General features: G+C 53.4%; 1 protein-coding gene across 1 annotated transcript in view; it reads left to right on the top strand.

Annotated features, from left to right (window-relative positions):
* The window catches only part of espl1 (extra spindle pole bodies like 1, separase), a 31,379-nt gene extending 17,543 nt beyond the window's left edge, over positions 1 to 13,836 (top strand). The window contains exons 14-32 of the mRNA XM_061218814.1: positions 192 to 305; positions 752 to 923; positions 1,541 to 1,669; positions 2,272 to 2,428; positions 3,022 to 3,131; positions 3,509 to 4,701; positions 5,541 to 5,913; positions 6,528 to 6,677; positions 6,977 to 7,190; positions 7,509 to 7,708; positions 8,088 to 8,215; positions 8,615 to 8,737; positions 9,435 to 9,584; positions 10,129 to 10,296; positions 10,524 to 10,628; positions 11,347 to 11,462; positions 11,976 to 12,059; positions 12,200 to 12,364; positions 13,086 to 13,836. Coding sequence (XP_061074798.1) covers positions 192 to 305; positions 752 to 923; positions 1,541 to 1,669; positions 2,272 to 2,428; positions 3,022 to 3,131; positions 3,509 to 4,701; positions 5,541 to 5,913; positions 6,528 to 6,677; positions 6,977 to 7,190; positions 7,509 to 7,708; positions 8,088 to 8,215; positions 8,615 to 8,737; positions 9,435 to 9,584; positions 10,129 to 10,296; positions 10,524 to 10,628; positions 11,347 to 11,462; positions 11,976 to 12,059; positions 12,200 to 12,364; positions 13,086 to 13,287 — 4,053 coding nt within the window. The 3' untranslated portion in view covers positions 13,288 to 13,836. The remainder of the gene's footprint in view (positions 1 to 191; positions 306 to 751; positions 924 to 1,540; positions 1,670 to 2,271; positions 2,429 to 3,021; positions 3,132 to 3,508; positions 4,702 to 5,540; positions 5,914 to 6,527; positions 6,678 to 6,976; positions 7,191 to 7,508; positions 7,709 to 8,087; positions 8,216 to 8,614; positions 8,738 to 9,434; positions 9,585 to 10,128; positions 10,297 to 10,523; positions 10,629 to 11,346; positions 11,463 to 11,975; positions 12,060 to 12,199; positions 12,365 to 13,085) is intronic.
* Positions 13,837 to 14,227: the final 391 nt, after the last annotated feature.

Genomic DNA, 14,227 nt, shown 5'->3' with positions numbered 1-14,227 from the left:
GCGCAGACGCAGAGTGTGATAGTTGTTGGACTCTGATGCGCAGACGCAGAGTGTGATGGTTGTTGGACTCTGATGCGCAGACGCAGAGTGTGATGGTTGTTGGTCTCTGATGCGCAGACGCAGAGAGTGATGGTTGTTGGTCTCTGATGCGCAGACGCAGAGTGTGATGGTTGTTGGTCTCTGATGCGCAGACGCAGCTGGAGCAGGCGGAGCAGCTGCTGCAGCCGGGCAGCTCAGAGGGGCCGACGCCTCTGCACGTGCAGGCCGTTCTCCTGAGGGCCCGACTCTGCCACTGCACCGGCCAGGTAAGTGCACAGGGGCCCCGGTTTGGGGGAGGCGGCTCTCTGGCACCGGGAGACAGTCTGGGGAATCTTCTGAAGATATCTGAAAAATCCTTCATCACATGCACAAATGTACACTAAAGCGGAAATTACTTCAGAAGTCCCCATAAAGTGAAATGTCTCTGTAGCCTCATACTGCAGCTCCCCCTAGTGGTAATATTTATAAAATTTCCCATACCTGTGCAACAAAAGATTGCATACTGTAGACTTGTGCCATTTACAATATTAACCAACAAGAGCCTTGCCTCAGTGAAGCCATTTGCCAAGTCGGTGCTGCTCACATCTGGAGTTCTAAAGCCTTAAGTAGAACACTGCACAAATAGGTGAAGATTGGCCAGATTTGGCATCCGCGTGTGGGGGCGAATGATAATGTCCCTGGTACCCGAACTTGGCTCCCCCTCCCTCTGCAGGTGGAGTCGGGCGTCTCGCTCCTGGCCCAGGTGCTGAAGGAGGTGGGGGAGCACCGGCAGTCTAAGGTCTGGTACCTGTTGCGCGCGCGGGCCCTGCAGATGGCCAGCTCCTACCTCTGCCTGGATGCGTCTGCGCTGCCCCAACACCTCCGGCAGAGGATCTCCCATCACGGTGCGTAACGTCCGTCTGCAGGACGCCCCATTATCCCCTCCCCCCTCGCTCCGTCTCTCAGCCCTGGCCCTGCCAGGTTTAAGCAAACTAGCTGTAGAAGTTATTTATGAAAGTGATAATTGGACATTAGCCAGTTCAGGTTGCAATAAGCCTGAACACAAACAATAAAAAAAAAAATAAAAATAAAAAAATTTATACACACGTTTTAGGATATTGGTCTGAAGATGCAGTGTACCAAATGCGGTCCACATTGGTCAAACTGTCTAGGACGAGATGTTGGTAAATCTACTCGGATGCATCATTTTAGTCCTAGAGGCTTATTTGTTTGCCTTTGTACCCAGGGAATCTGGGGTAAAATATGTGTTTGACTACATCCCGAATGGATGAAGTTATAGTGCCACCATCTGGCCAATGATAGTTTTTGTAACCGGAGTCGTGGTTGACTGTAGGAACCCGTGTGCAAGTTTCCTGTGCAAACACTTTTAGAGTGGAGAAAATCGGAAAGAAACGCAATAGGGTTCCAACACAGCGTGCTTGGACCGCTAAAGAATCCTTTCCGTTACCTTCTGGATGCTGGTCTGCCTTGGCGGGGGTGTGAGTCTGTTTCTGCGTTACAGGGTTGAAGACGGCCGGCGCAGCTCTGGACGAGAGCCTGAAGCTGCTGTGCAGTCTGGTGGTGTCGCTGGTGGGCAACGGCTACTACGGAGCCAACAGCGTCGGCGTGGACACGCAGTTTGTTGATCAAGGTAACGTCCCGCCCTGTGCGGGTCTCATGGCAAACCAAACCAAAGAGACGCCTGATAATACGTTAAAAAAAAAAATATGCAGCTGTCCCTCTCTATTTGTTTTCCAAAAAAGTATTTGCCTATCATTTTTGGATTATAGCTCTATTCTGACTAAGACGGGCTTTGCTTGTTTTCAATGTTCTTTCTGTGGTCCGAATATGTTGCTACTTCAAAAGGCTATTAAAGGTATTTTAGATTAACTAAAAATTGGCACTGTAAAAAGTGTGGATGTTAGATGTGAAGGCTCATTTCATGGAGACATTAATTTCACTCTGCAGAAATCTGTAATTGATCATTTTATTTTTTTGTGTCCGTCTTGCCCTACTTCCAAAGATGTGGCTTGGTGATTATCTATTGGTTTATTCCCTCTGGAAGAACCATGATATCGTGTATCTGGAGTTCCTATTGGAGGTTGAAATTCTGGCCAACTCAACCCTTGACCCCAATGACCTATTGCAGACTAGCAGGGTTGTTGAAACCAGGATATTAAAAGTAGATGGAGAATATGCTTTAGAGAGCAGGCGTGTGGTGACGGACTCTGAAAGCTTGTGCCTGAAATGCAGGGGACAACGTGCTGCTGAAGTGGCAGCTGCTGTCGGAGGTGCTGAGCTGTTCCCTGGCGGTGGTGTCCCTCAGGAGCCACTGCGGGGCCGTCCTGGAGGCCAAGGGACGCTGCCTGGAGGCCCTCAAGCTGGCCACCAAACTGCAGACCCTCAGCCAGTGAGTTGTGGGTGGAGGGTTAGTGCAGCCAGTGAGTTGTGGGTGGAGGGTTAGTGCAGCCAGTGAGTTGTGGGTGGAGGGTTAGTGCAGCCAGTGAGTTATGGGTGGAGGGTTAGTGCAGCCAGTGAGTTGTGGGTGGAGGGTTAGTGCAGCCAGTGAGTTATGGGTGGAGGGTTAGTGCAGCCAGTGAGTTATGGGTGGAGGGTTAGTGCAGCCAGTGAGTTATGGGTGGAGGGTTAGTGCAGCCAGTGAGTTGTGGGTGGAGGGTTAGTGCAGCCAGTGAGTTGTGGGTGGAGGGTTAGTGCAGCCAGTGAGTTGTGGGTGGAGGGTTAGTGCAGCCAGTGAGTTGTGGGTGGAGGGTTAGTGCAGCCAGTGAGTTATGGGTGGAGGGTTAGTGCAGCCAGTGAGTTGTGGGTGGAGGGTTAGTGCAGCCAGTGAGTTGTGGGTGGAGGGTTAGTGCAGCCAGTGAGTTATGGGTGGAGGGTTAGTGCAGCCAGTGAGTTGTGGGTGGAGGTGTGAGCAGGGCTTCATGGGTAGAGATTAGTGGGAGAGGGTGGTTGTCTGATCTGACCGTTGGTGGGTACACCCCTCAGGTGTGCAGAGCTGCTGGTGGTGAAGGCGGAGCTTGAGCTGCAGAGGGCGGAGCTAGACCAGAGTGGGATGGACCTGGAGCAGGTGAAGGGGCTCCTCGAGCTGTGCACTGGTCAGTACCCCACCCCGCTTAGAATCCAGCAGACCCAGTACCCCACATTGCTGAACCCAACAGACCCAGTACCCCACATTGCTGAACCCAACAGACCCAGTACCCCACATTGCTGAACCCAACAGACCCAGTACCCCACATTGCTGAACCGAACAGACCCAACAGACCCAGTACCCCACACTGTGCTGAGCCCCACACTGCTCTGAATAATTTTCTTTTCATGCCAAGTTAAAACGAAAAAAAGGAATTTGTGACATTGGCGAAGTTGTTCAACAGCAAAGAAAGGGAGCGATTTCATAAATTCCATCATTCCCCTTCAAAGGTTTAAATGAAGAAAAGGCATATAAATATGATGCATTTCTTTCTTTCCCCCTCAGATTTCAGCAGCACAGAGAGAAAAGGCGGGCCGAAGATTAAGGTGCAGAAGGGCCGGCTGCCGCAGAAGACGGCCGTCCCCACGGGGCCCCCGGACGAGGACGACTACAGCGGCCTCCTGCGCACGCGGGCCTTCCCCCGGCAGCCCGTGGAGCCGGCCCGGGACTGGGCCCTGTCGGCCTCGCCCCCGCTGAAGACCCGGCCCGCGCGCTGGCTGTCCTCCCTGGCCCACGCGCCCGCCTGCCCCTGCCCCTGCTGCGCCGACCCCTGGCTGGGGCGCGTGGTGGTGCGCTGGGCGGCCGCCCAGGCCGAGCTCACCCGCCGGCTGCCCCAGGAGGGGGCCTGCAGACGCAGCCACCGGCTGCTCCTGGCTGCCCTGTCCCGCTCCGGGGCCGCCGCGGCCCGGCTGGGCCCCCGGCTGCTGGAGCTGACCGGGGCCGGCCCGGGAACGCCGCCGTCGCTGCCCTCCTTCCTCCACGACCTCACCGCCCGAATATACCTGCGCATGGCCCTCTCCAGCCTGGAGCCGCGGGCGGAGAACGGCCGCGACGCCTGGGACCTGCTGGAGTCGGGCCTGGCGTTCGTGGGGTCGCAGAGCGCCCCCGAGCTGGCGGTGGTTCGGGCCGGCCTGCAGGCCGCCAAGGCCCTGGCCTCCATCCTCGCCCTGGCCTCCAAGCGCGGCTGCCGCCCCGAGGAGCTCTTCTCCCCCCTCTGGACGTGGAACCCTCTGGCCTCGCCGAAACCCAAAACCAAATCGAAGAAGACCAAAGAACCCGACGCACAGGAGACCAAGGAACCCAACGCACAGGAGACTGAAGAACCCAAAAAACAAGAGGCCAAGGAACCCAACGCTCAAGAGACCAAGAAAGCCAGAGAACCGGCCCCCGGTAGCACCGCGGTGCCCAAGCTGAAGGTCACGTTCTCCGGTAAGGGCAAAGCCACCAAGGCCAGAGCCCTCAAGCCGGCTTGCACCCCTCGGGGCGAAGCCAGGGCTTTCGACTTTGACGAAGAGGTGCCCCAGATTGCCGCTTGCACTCCCGTGCTGAAGGTCCGGGTCCCGCGTCCAGCTCGGTCCGGGGTGGCGAAGCCGGGCCCTAAAATCCAGTTCCAAGTGTACGACGAGTCTTCCCCCACGCAGGACAAACCGCGCCCCGTGCCTGCCGCTCCCAAGCGAAGCAAGAGATCCCGCTTCAAGGTGAGCGGGGCGCTCCTGGAGCATCATGGGAGATATCCTCCTGGAGCATCATGGGAGATGTCCTCCTGATATGCGTTCAAGGCAAACTTTTGGCCAGTTTTTTTCTGTTCGCCACAAACTGAAGTCGTGTTCGTTTTGTATTAAAGGCGTTGTCGGCAAGCTCAATAGAAGGTTCATTTAAAATCGTGCCACAGTAACGGTTTGCTGCAAGCGTAGTTTGTGAATGTTTGCTGTCTTCAACGCACGTCTGATTTCTGACTGAAATGGAACGATACCAAACCGAATTGATTGATTGGATCGATTGAAGGATTGGTTTGTGGATGTATGATTGACAGGTGTTTGTGCTGTCCTTCTGATGCATGTATGATTGACACGAGTTTGTCCTTGTGATGGCTGTGTGATTGACGGGTGTTTGTTCTTGTGATGGCTGTGTGATTGACAGGTGTTTGTCCGTGTGATGGCTGTGTGATTGACAGGTGTTTGTCCTTGTGATGGACGTGTGATTGACAGGTGTTTGTCCTTGTGATGGACGTGTGATTGACCGGTGTTTGTCCGTGTGATGGCTGTGTGATTGACAGGTGTTTGTCCCTGTGATGGCTGTGTGATTGACAGGTGTTTGTCCTTGTGATGGCTGTGTGATTGACAGGTGTTTGTCCGTGTGATGGCTGTGTGATTGACAGGCGTTTGTCCGTGTGATGGCTGTGTGATTGACAGGTGTTTGTCCGTGTGATGGCTGTGTGATTGACAGGTGTTTGTCCCTGTGATGGCTGTGTGATTGACAGGTGTATGTCCCTGTGATGGCTGTGTGATTGACAGGTGTTTGTCCGTGTGATTGACAGGTGGAGTTCAGCGATGAGAGTGATGTGGAGGCCGAGGCCCCAGTGTCAGCTGCTCCCACACGCCAGCTCCCAAAAACCACCTCCAGGCCCTGCGCCCGCACCCCGGCCCAAACGCCCGCCCCCCGCAAGCCCGGCCGGCCCAAGAAGAGCACGGCCCTCCCCCCCGACTCCGGGTCCTCCGCAGAGGACAAGGCCCCGCCTCGCTCTGCCCCCAGGAGGGGCCGGCCCCGAAAGCCCACGGCCTCCCCCGCCGCCGGGGAGGAGGAGCCCGAGAGGATGAGGAGCATTCGGGAGGAGGCGCAGCAGGAGCAGGGGGAGGAGTGCAGCGTGGAGGAGCTGCGGACGTCAGACACGGAGCCAGCCGGAGCACAGGGTGGGTGCAGCGCTGCCCTCCTCCCTCCATAGCCAAGTTAGCTAGCTTGTGAAAATTCAGTCTCCCCGGATGAGCGCGTATCATGGAGGTAGCTATGGTAACAAACAACAATGTGTGGAAAGTGGGAGCGCGGTCTGCTAATTGACCACGCCCAGACAGTTTGGGTGAACTTTTATCGTTTAGGCTTAGAAAAGTACGTTTTAAAATGCGTTTAAGTGACTGAATAATCTGCACTTTTGTTTTGTTTTTGCCTGAAGACAACTGGAAAGCGTCACATTTTAACCACCATGTTATTCTTGCAGACATTGTACTGTGTACCTCTGCCATAAATTACAGCTCTGCCATGCAGACAATGCCCATTAGGGTTTCAGGTCGATTTCCACAATGTAATTGCATTTGTTTTGGACAATTCAATGCATATGGTGAGCACATAGAATGATGCTCTCAACGGCTTGATGCCAGAAGTAGACGGAAAGTTTCTGGGAGTGAAAAAGATTTAAGGCTTCTCAAAACCAAATGTGTTATTCTCCTCTATTGCCCCCTGCCTACCGTCCCAACACCACCTACTGTCTCATCCCTTGTCCCAACACCGCCTACTGTCTCTTTCCCAACAGGTGGTCTACAGGATCTCCCGAACACGGATTTTGAAGTGCTAAGGAGGGAGCCATTGCTACATCAACCGATCGAGGGCTTTGGAGAAATTAGGAGTGGGGGGCTCTCTGCCACCCTGACTGCCCACTCCACTTACCCTAACACAGGGCCAGGTAAGGCCTGACTCCCCACTCCACTTACCCTAACACAGGGCCAGGTAAGGTTGTTCTGTATGAACTCTGTGTAAATATGAACTCAATGTTTAGCAGTGGGGCGGCTGTAAGCCTGCTTGTTCTGTGTGAACTCAGTGTTTGACGGTGTGAACTCGGTGTTTGACGGTGTGAGCTCGGTGGTGAGCTCGGTGTTTGACTGTGTGAGCTCGGTGTTTGACAGTGTGAACTCGGTGTTTGACGGTGTGAACTCGGTGTTTGACTGTGTGAGCTCGGTGTTTGACTGTGAGACTCTCCCTCAGGCGGGCTGTCTCTGGATGAGGTGCGGTGTCTCCTCCAGGGGGCGCTGCTGTCCCTGCAGCACCTGCCCCCTCCCGGCCTGTACCCCGGGCTGTGTGGGCTCCTGGCCCTGTGCCTGGGGCAGACGGACCCCCTCACCACCGCCATGCTGCACGCCCAGTCCCTGGGCCTCACCGCCCGGCACCACATGACCCGCCACCTCTCCTGCAGGCTCGGGTGAGCGCCCAGGCTTCCGCTAATGTGAAACCGGTGAAAATGACACCGTCAATGAAACGTGAATGTGCGCTGGTCTGAGAATACCATTAGCGATCGGGTGACCAGACATTAAAATGTTTAATTTAGTGATTACATTTTTTTTTCTTTCTTTACTTTTATTTTTATTTTTTATGTAGTAAGTCCTTATTTCAATGCAACTGTTAACTGGTTAGCTGTTGCAGTGCTTCAGTGTAATGATGAAATGAAATGCCCATCCCGTGAAGTGCTCGTGTTTCTGACCTGAGGAGCGTTTCCCTCGCCGATTCTCTGCGGCCCCAGGAAGCTGAGGAAGGCTGCGGCCCCCGATCTGACCACCAGGCTGAGGGGTCTGAGTTTGGACGACCCCGCCGCTCTGTCGCCCCTGCAGCAGCGTCTGGCCCGGCTGGAGGCCATCTTCTCCTTCCCCTGCGTCGAGCCCGAGGCCTTCCCACAGCGGCTGGGCCAGGTGTTCACTCAGCAGCTGCAGGCCATTGCATCAGGTCAGTCCCCAGGGCGGCAGGAGACTTCAGGGCCCCGCTCTGACTCTGACTCTGTGGCCCCGCTCTGACTCTGTGGCCCCGCTCTGACTCTGTGGCCCCGCTCTGACTCTGCGGCCCCGCTCTGACTCTGGGGCTCTGACTCTGGGGCTCTGACTCTGGGGCTCTGACTCTGGGGCTCTGACTCTGGGGCTCTGACTCTGGGGCTCTGACTCTGCGGCCCCGCTCTGACTCTGACTCTGCGGCCCCGCTCTGACTCTGACTCTGCGGCCCCGCTCTGACTCTGACTCTGCGGCCCCGCTCTGACTCTTGGGGGGGCCCCGCTCTGACTCTTGGGGGGGCCCCTGCTCTGACTCTGACTCTGACTTTTTCCTCTCTCCAGGTGTGACCGTTTGCCTTCTCTCTGTGGTCAGAGGGCAGTTTGGGGAAATGGGAGACATGATTCTGCTGACCCGTTTGGAGAGGGGATCACCCCCAATCACTGTGCGCATTCCCTCTGCCCAGTGTGAGGTAGGACTGCGCATTCCCTGTGAGCGCTGTGCTTTAGGACATTAACGCTGTTTATGTAGGGCTAAGCGCTGTGCTTTAGGACATTAACGCTGTTTCTGTAGGGCTAAGCGCTGTGCTTTAGGACATCAACGCTGTTTCTGTAGGGCTAAGCGCTGTGCTTTAGGACATTAACGCTGTTTCTGTAGGGCTAAGCGCTGTGCTTTAGGACATCAACGCTGTTTCTGTAGGGCTAAGCGCTGTGCTTTAGGACATTAACGCTGTTTCTGTAGGGCTAAGCGCTGTGCTTTAGCACATTAACGCTGTTTCTGCAGGGTTAAGCGCTGTGCTTTAGCACATTAACGCTGTTTCTGCAGCGCGCTGTAAGCACTGTGCTTTAGGTCATTAACGCTCTTTCTGCAGAGCCCTGTAAGCGCTGTGCTCCAGGAGATGGAAAGCGTGCAGAAGCAGCAGAAGGAGTTGAGCAGCGTGGCTGACAAAGCGCAGTGGTGGGAGGGCCGGAGAGCGCTGGACCAGAGGATGGAGGTGAGGGAGGTCGCCGCAGATGGACAACGTAAAGGGGGGAAGGAACCGCAGCCTCTTAAATGGGTTCCATTAAACAATGTTCATTTTAATTCAATCTGTGAACTGATTTATTTTCCCTACGGTGTGACTTATTATCTGAAAAGGGTTGGTTTTGGCGCAGTGCTTTTGTTTTAGCCCGACTCTAAGACGCATGATTGTGCTCATCAAGGTCTTGATTAAAGGCCGTGATTAGTTGATTTGTAGAGTCGTGTTGTAGCTTAAATATCCCCAGGGCCTCTGCCTGGGCTTCAACCATCAATGTAAGTGTTGAAAATGTAGGTAATTCAGAGGTGCAAAGTAGGCCCGATGTTGAAAGCAGGCGCTTCCATACAGGTGCGGTTCCAGAGGTACTTCTACATGCTTGGAAATCTAGAAGCTGCAACCCGAAAACTGTGCCAATTGTTTTGCCGTGTGCTGTAACGGCACTCTTGTGAGAAGTAGTCTTTGCAATGCTTTTGTAGCCTTTGAGGAGAAATCTGTGCAAAACTATTTCCTGTGCAACTTATCCTTCCTGCTTACTCTCTTCCCTTATTGGTCGTGGTGGGCAGGGCCATGTCGCATCATGTGACTGAAGTGTGCCGGTGAGAGTCCTGTGATTGGTTTCTGTGCTTAGGGATGGAGTCATTTTGACTGTCTGATTGGTTGTTTCTTTACACAGAGGCTGCTGGAGGACATGAGGGAGATTTTAGGCTGCTGGCAGGGCCTCCTGCTTCCCCTGACCTCTGACCCTGAGCTCCCCACCCACGCCCAGGCCCTCCTCCAGACTCTAATGGGGTACGGAGCGCAGACCACCGAGGAAACACTCAAGGTGCCTCCCCCCGCCACAAACCGCTCTTACTCCGTTACGATCCTGGCACGCTGTGGATCATGAGCTGGGTTCCATTCCAGATTGTACGCTTTCTTTCTGACGTTCCCTTCCCTTGCTTCAAGGGGGGAATCCCCCAAATGCCCAGATGATATATGGAGTCCACACCAACTGGGTTTGGTTCCAAATTATGAGGGGGGAGGGAGTGATTATAATTCCATGGCTCCCTCGGTTTACCTCCCCGCCCAAGGGTATGAAATGCAAGCTTCCAGCAGGAAGGGACATCCCATAATGTTCCATGCGTCAAGGATGAGTGGGAATAATTCACGATTGCATAACGTGGGATGGGAAGGGTGATGAAGTACCCTTTCAGATACTATGGCCTTCATTTAATTTTATATTTATTTTTGTGTGTTTTTGCGTGAGGTTTAAGAAATCCTCACTTGTGTTTTATAAGACCGGCCGGTGCGTTTATTATCACTAAGCTCGATGGCTTTAGCCCTCCCGTGACAAACGCACGGGCTGAATGATTGCCGTCTCCTTCCAGGCTGTGCTGTCCGCTTCCCCTCTCCTCTCTGCTCGCGACCTGCTCTCTCTGGCCGGCGGCCTGTGCCCGGGCCGGGTGGAGGAGGCTCTGGCTGCCCTGCAGGGGGCCGCGTCCGCCCTGAAGGACCGCACGGAGCCCAAGGGCCACGTGGTCCTGGTGCTCGACAAGGTACGGCCACATCAGTGTCCCCTCCTCTCTGTAACGCACTGACATGGGGATTTTGAACAAGGAAAAAGGAACCAGTTTGTCATAAGCCCGGTTTATGCCTGTCAGTTAGGTGGTTGTAAGTGTCAGTATTTAGGTTTATGTTCTAGATGGAAAGATATGGGGGAGCGTGTGCCTGTGTGTGTGTGTGTGTGTCTGGTGTGAGGTGTGCCATGTGTGTCTGGTTGCAGTATCTCCAGAAGCTTCCGTGGGAGAACATCTCGTGCCTGAGATCCCGGGCGGTCACCCGAATGCCGTCCCTACACTTCCTGCTGGGCCACTGTGAGCTGAGAGAGGTGAGTACCCCGTAATACCCCACCCACTGACCCGCTGTACCCTGTAATACCCCAACCACTGACCCGCTGTACCCCGTAATACCCCACCCACTGACCCGCTGTACCCTGTAATACCCCAACCACTGACCCGCTGTACCCCGTAATACCCCACCCACTGACCCGCTGTACCCTGTAATACCCCAACCACTGACCCGCTGTACCCCGTAATACCCCACCCACTGACCCGCTGTACCCTGTAATACCCCAACCACTGACCCGCTGTACCCCGTAATACCCCACCCGCTGTACCCTGTAATACCCCACCCACTGACCCGCTGTACCCCGTAATACCCCACCCCCTGACCCACTGTACCCCGTAATATCCCACCCCCTGACCTACTGTACCCCATGATACACTGAACTGCTTCAATAACTGAGCTAAGGGCTCTAAACCTGAACTGCTTCAATAACAGGGCTAAGGGCTCTAAACCTGAACTGCTTCAGTAACAGGGCTAAGGGCTCTAAACCTGAACTGCTTCAGTACATAATGCCAGGTTGGTAATTGGACTGTATGGCAGTAATATAGGCTGGGTGAGTGAATATTACCTGCTGAGGAGTGCTGCTTGCACTGGCTCTGGCTTGGCTGTGGCTTCAGACTCGTTTGGTTGTTCAGGATGGGAGCTGGAGGGAAACGCGCTGATGTCATGCGTGCTTCATCAATGTGTGTGGTTTCCTTCAGTCGGACCCGGAGTCGGTTCTGACGGGCGGTGTGGATCCGCAGCGGGTGTACTACGTGCTCAACCCGGACGCCAACCTGCAGGACACAGAGGGGCGCTTCAAGGACTGGTTCACCAGGTGGGTGTGAGAAACTAACGCCCTTCCCTTCCGGCTTAGTGTCCATTCACTCATTCCTCCTGTAGACCGGCCGGGTTCTGGCCCAAGAAAAAGGCATCGTGTTGAACCATGGTTCTCTTAAGTTGAAAAATTTAGGAGCATATAAAAATATTTCAAATAAATCCTATATATAATACGATTTTTTTTATCGATTTTGAGGCTGCAGCCTGGAAGGACATAGCTAACTATAGTCAGTGATGTGGGATACAGCCAAGTACCTGGCCTTCCCTTACCGGTCTTATTTACAGTCCAGGACAATGTTTGAAAATGTACTTCAAAATGAAGAAGCATTGTTGCCATTTAAGATGTAGGCTATGATGGTATTGTAGTCACTGGAACGTATTGTGCCAATGTGATTTGCATATAGCATGTCAACACTAGCATACTTGAACCAATGTTTTGTACTGGTTCTCTTCATTCAGACCGTGTATGTGCAAGTGTGTGACTGACTCTCCTCTCCTCTCCTCGTTTAAGTGAGTCTGCCTGGCAGGGTGTGTGTGGAGCTCCTCCTTCTCCAGACCAGCTCCAGCAAGCTGTGGCCACAAAGGATCTCTACATGTAAGCGTGTCCGTTTCAGCCTTGTTTCCCGTTCTCCGTTTAACCGTGTCTGCGTTTGTCCGTTGCAATACGAGCGTTTGTATGAGATGCGTGCACTCCGCTCCGTCCTGAATGCCCGTTCCGGACCTTTCCCTCCGCAGCTACGTGGGCCACGGGGCCGGGGCCCGCTTCCTGGACAGCCGCAGGCTCCAGAGCCAGGAGCTCCACGCTGCCGCCCTGCTGTTCGGCTGCAGCAGCGCCGCTCTGGCTGTCCACGGGGATCTGGAAGGGTCCGGCATCATACTCAACTACCTGATGGCCGGCTGGTAGGCCCCATGCCTTTATATTCATATTACTCCACTGCCTGATGGCCGGCTGGTAGGCCCCATGCCTTTATATTCATATTACTCAACTACCTGATGGCCGGCTGGTAGGCCCCATGCCTTTATATTCATATTACTCAACTACCTGATGGCCGGCTGGTAGGCCCCATGCCTTTATATTCATATTACTCAACTACCTGATGGCCGGCTGGTAGGCCCCATGCCTTTATATTCATATTACTCAACTACCTGATGGCCGGCTGGTAGTCCCTATGCCTTTATATTCATATTACTCCACTGCCTGATGGCCGGCTGGTAGGCCCCATGCTTTTATATTCATATTACTCCACTGCCTGATGGCCGGCTGGTAGGCCCCATGCCTTCATATTCATATTACTCCACTGCCTGATGGCCGGCTGGTAGGCCCCATGCTTTTATATTCATATTACTCCACTGCCTGATGGTTGGGTGGTAGGCCCCATGCCTTCATATTCATATTACTCCACTGCCTGATGGTTGGGTGGTAGGCCCCATACATTTATGTTCTGTACCCTCACAATTTCTGACTCAGTGTTACAGCTTGATATGGTGCTAGATACTATTTTGCTTTTATTACTTTTACTAGCAGCAGGTACACCTCAGTGGTAGGAGAAGGCGAGCATTGCTGGGCTGATTGGGCTGTTCTTCACGTTTAAACCTGTTTCCCCCTCCTGTGCCCCTGCAGCCCGCTGGTTCTGGGTAACCTGTGGGACGTGACGGACCGGGACATCGACCGCTTCACCAAGGCTCTGCTGCAGTCCTGGCTGGGCGCCGGCCCCGGGGCGCCTCTCCTGGACCACATGGCCTCCTCGCGCCAGGCCACGTACCTCAAGCACCTGATCGGGGCCGCCCCGGTGGTGTACGGCCTGCCCGTCTCGCTCAAATAGGGCCCCGCCCTCCTCTGAATGACCCCCTCCCTCCTCTGAATGACCCCCTCCCCGAGCACGGACACCCTCCCCTAGCACGGACACCCTCCCCGAGGACGGACGCCCATGAGTTTCAGCGATTTCTCCAATCAAAGCAGGGTGTAACTAATGGCCAATGATGACTGTTAATGCAAATGTAAACGCCTTTGTTTGACTTTTCAAGGCTATGAATAAGTCTACATAAAGCAATGTGGCAAGCAATACATAGCCAGGTGTGTTCTTTTTTGACGACTGAAAAAGGCCATACTGTGTTTTCCCGTAGTTAATCTGATTCTGTCGTCCATTTTATCATTCTGTTGCTCCTCCAGAAGATGGAATTAATGCTTACATTTGTAAATGAGTTTTATAAAAATTGTATGCTACTTTTTTCTCTTTCTTTTTACGCTTTTTAAAACCTCATAGTCCCTGCGGTTCAATTTGTTTTTAAACTGATTGAGAATTTATTTGCTGATTGCACACATTTTATAATGTACATTAATGTATTAATAAACTCTTGTATTAAATACCGAAGTGTAGTAATTCAAGATTTTGTGCTCATGTGAATGTCTTTACTATAAGGTGCTTGATACTCTAAGGTAGTTGACTGTGGGGGTTCTTGCGTGGGACTGGAAAAGTATGGAACTGTAAGTTACTGATTTCCAGACCTGGAGAAGTATGGAAATGTGGGTGTCAGTATGCAAAAGGTACACACGCTCTTAATAATGCATACATTTAAAAAAAAAAAAGTTCACCAAAAATTTACAAAGCGCAAAATATATTTAACTAAAAAATGCTCTGCCGACAGAAATTCTCTCCGGGAAAGTTTCTTCAGGGTTGGAGCATTCACGTGTGACGGACGTGCAGGGCACTCGCCCGTCTTCATGCACCGCAAGGCTCTCCATAGAAAATGAATGAAATGTGT

This window comes from Conger conger, chromosome 14 (genome assembly GCF_963514075.1).
Source record: "Conger conger chromosome 14, fConCon1.1, whole genome shotgun sequence".
In the NCBI taxonomy this organism is placed as follows: domain Eukaryota; kingdom Metazoa; phylum Chordata; class Actinopteri; order Anguilliformes; family Congridae; genus Conger; species Conger conger.
Note: the sequence above shows the minus strand (reverse complement) of the source record. Positions and strands in the feature narration are given on the sequence as shown.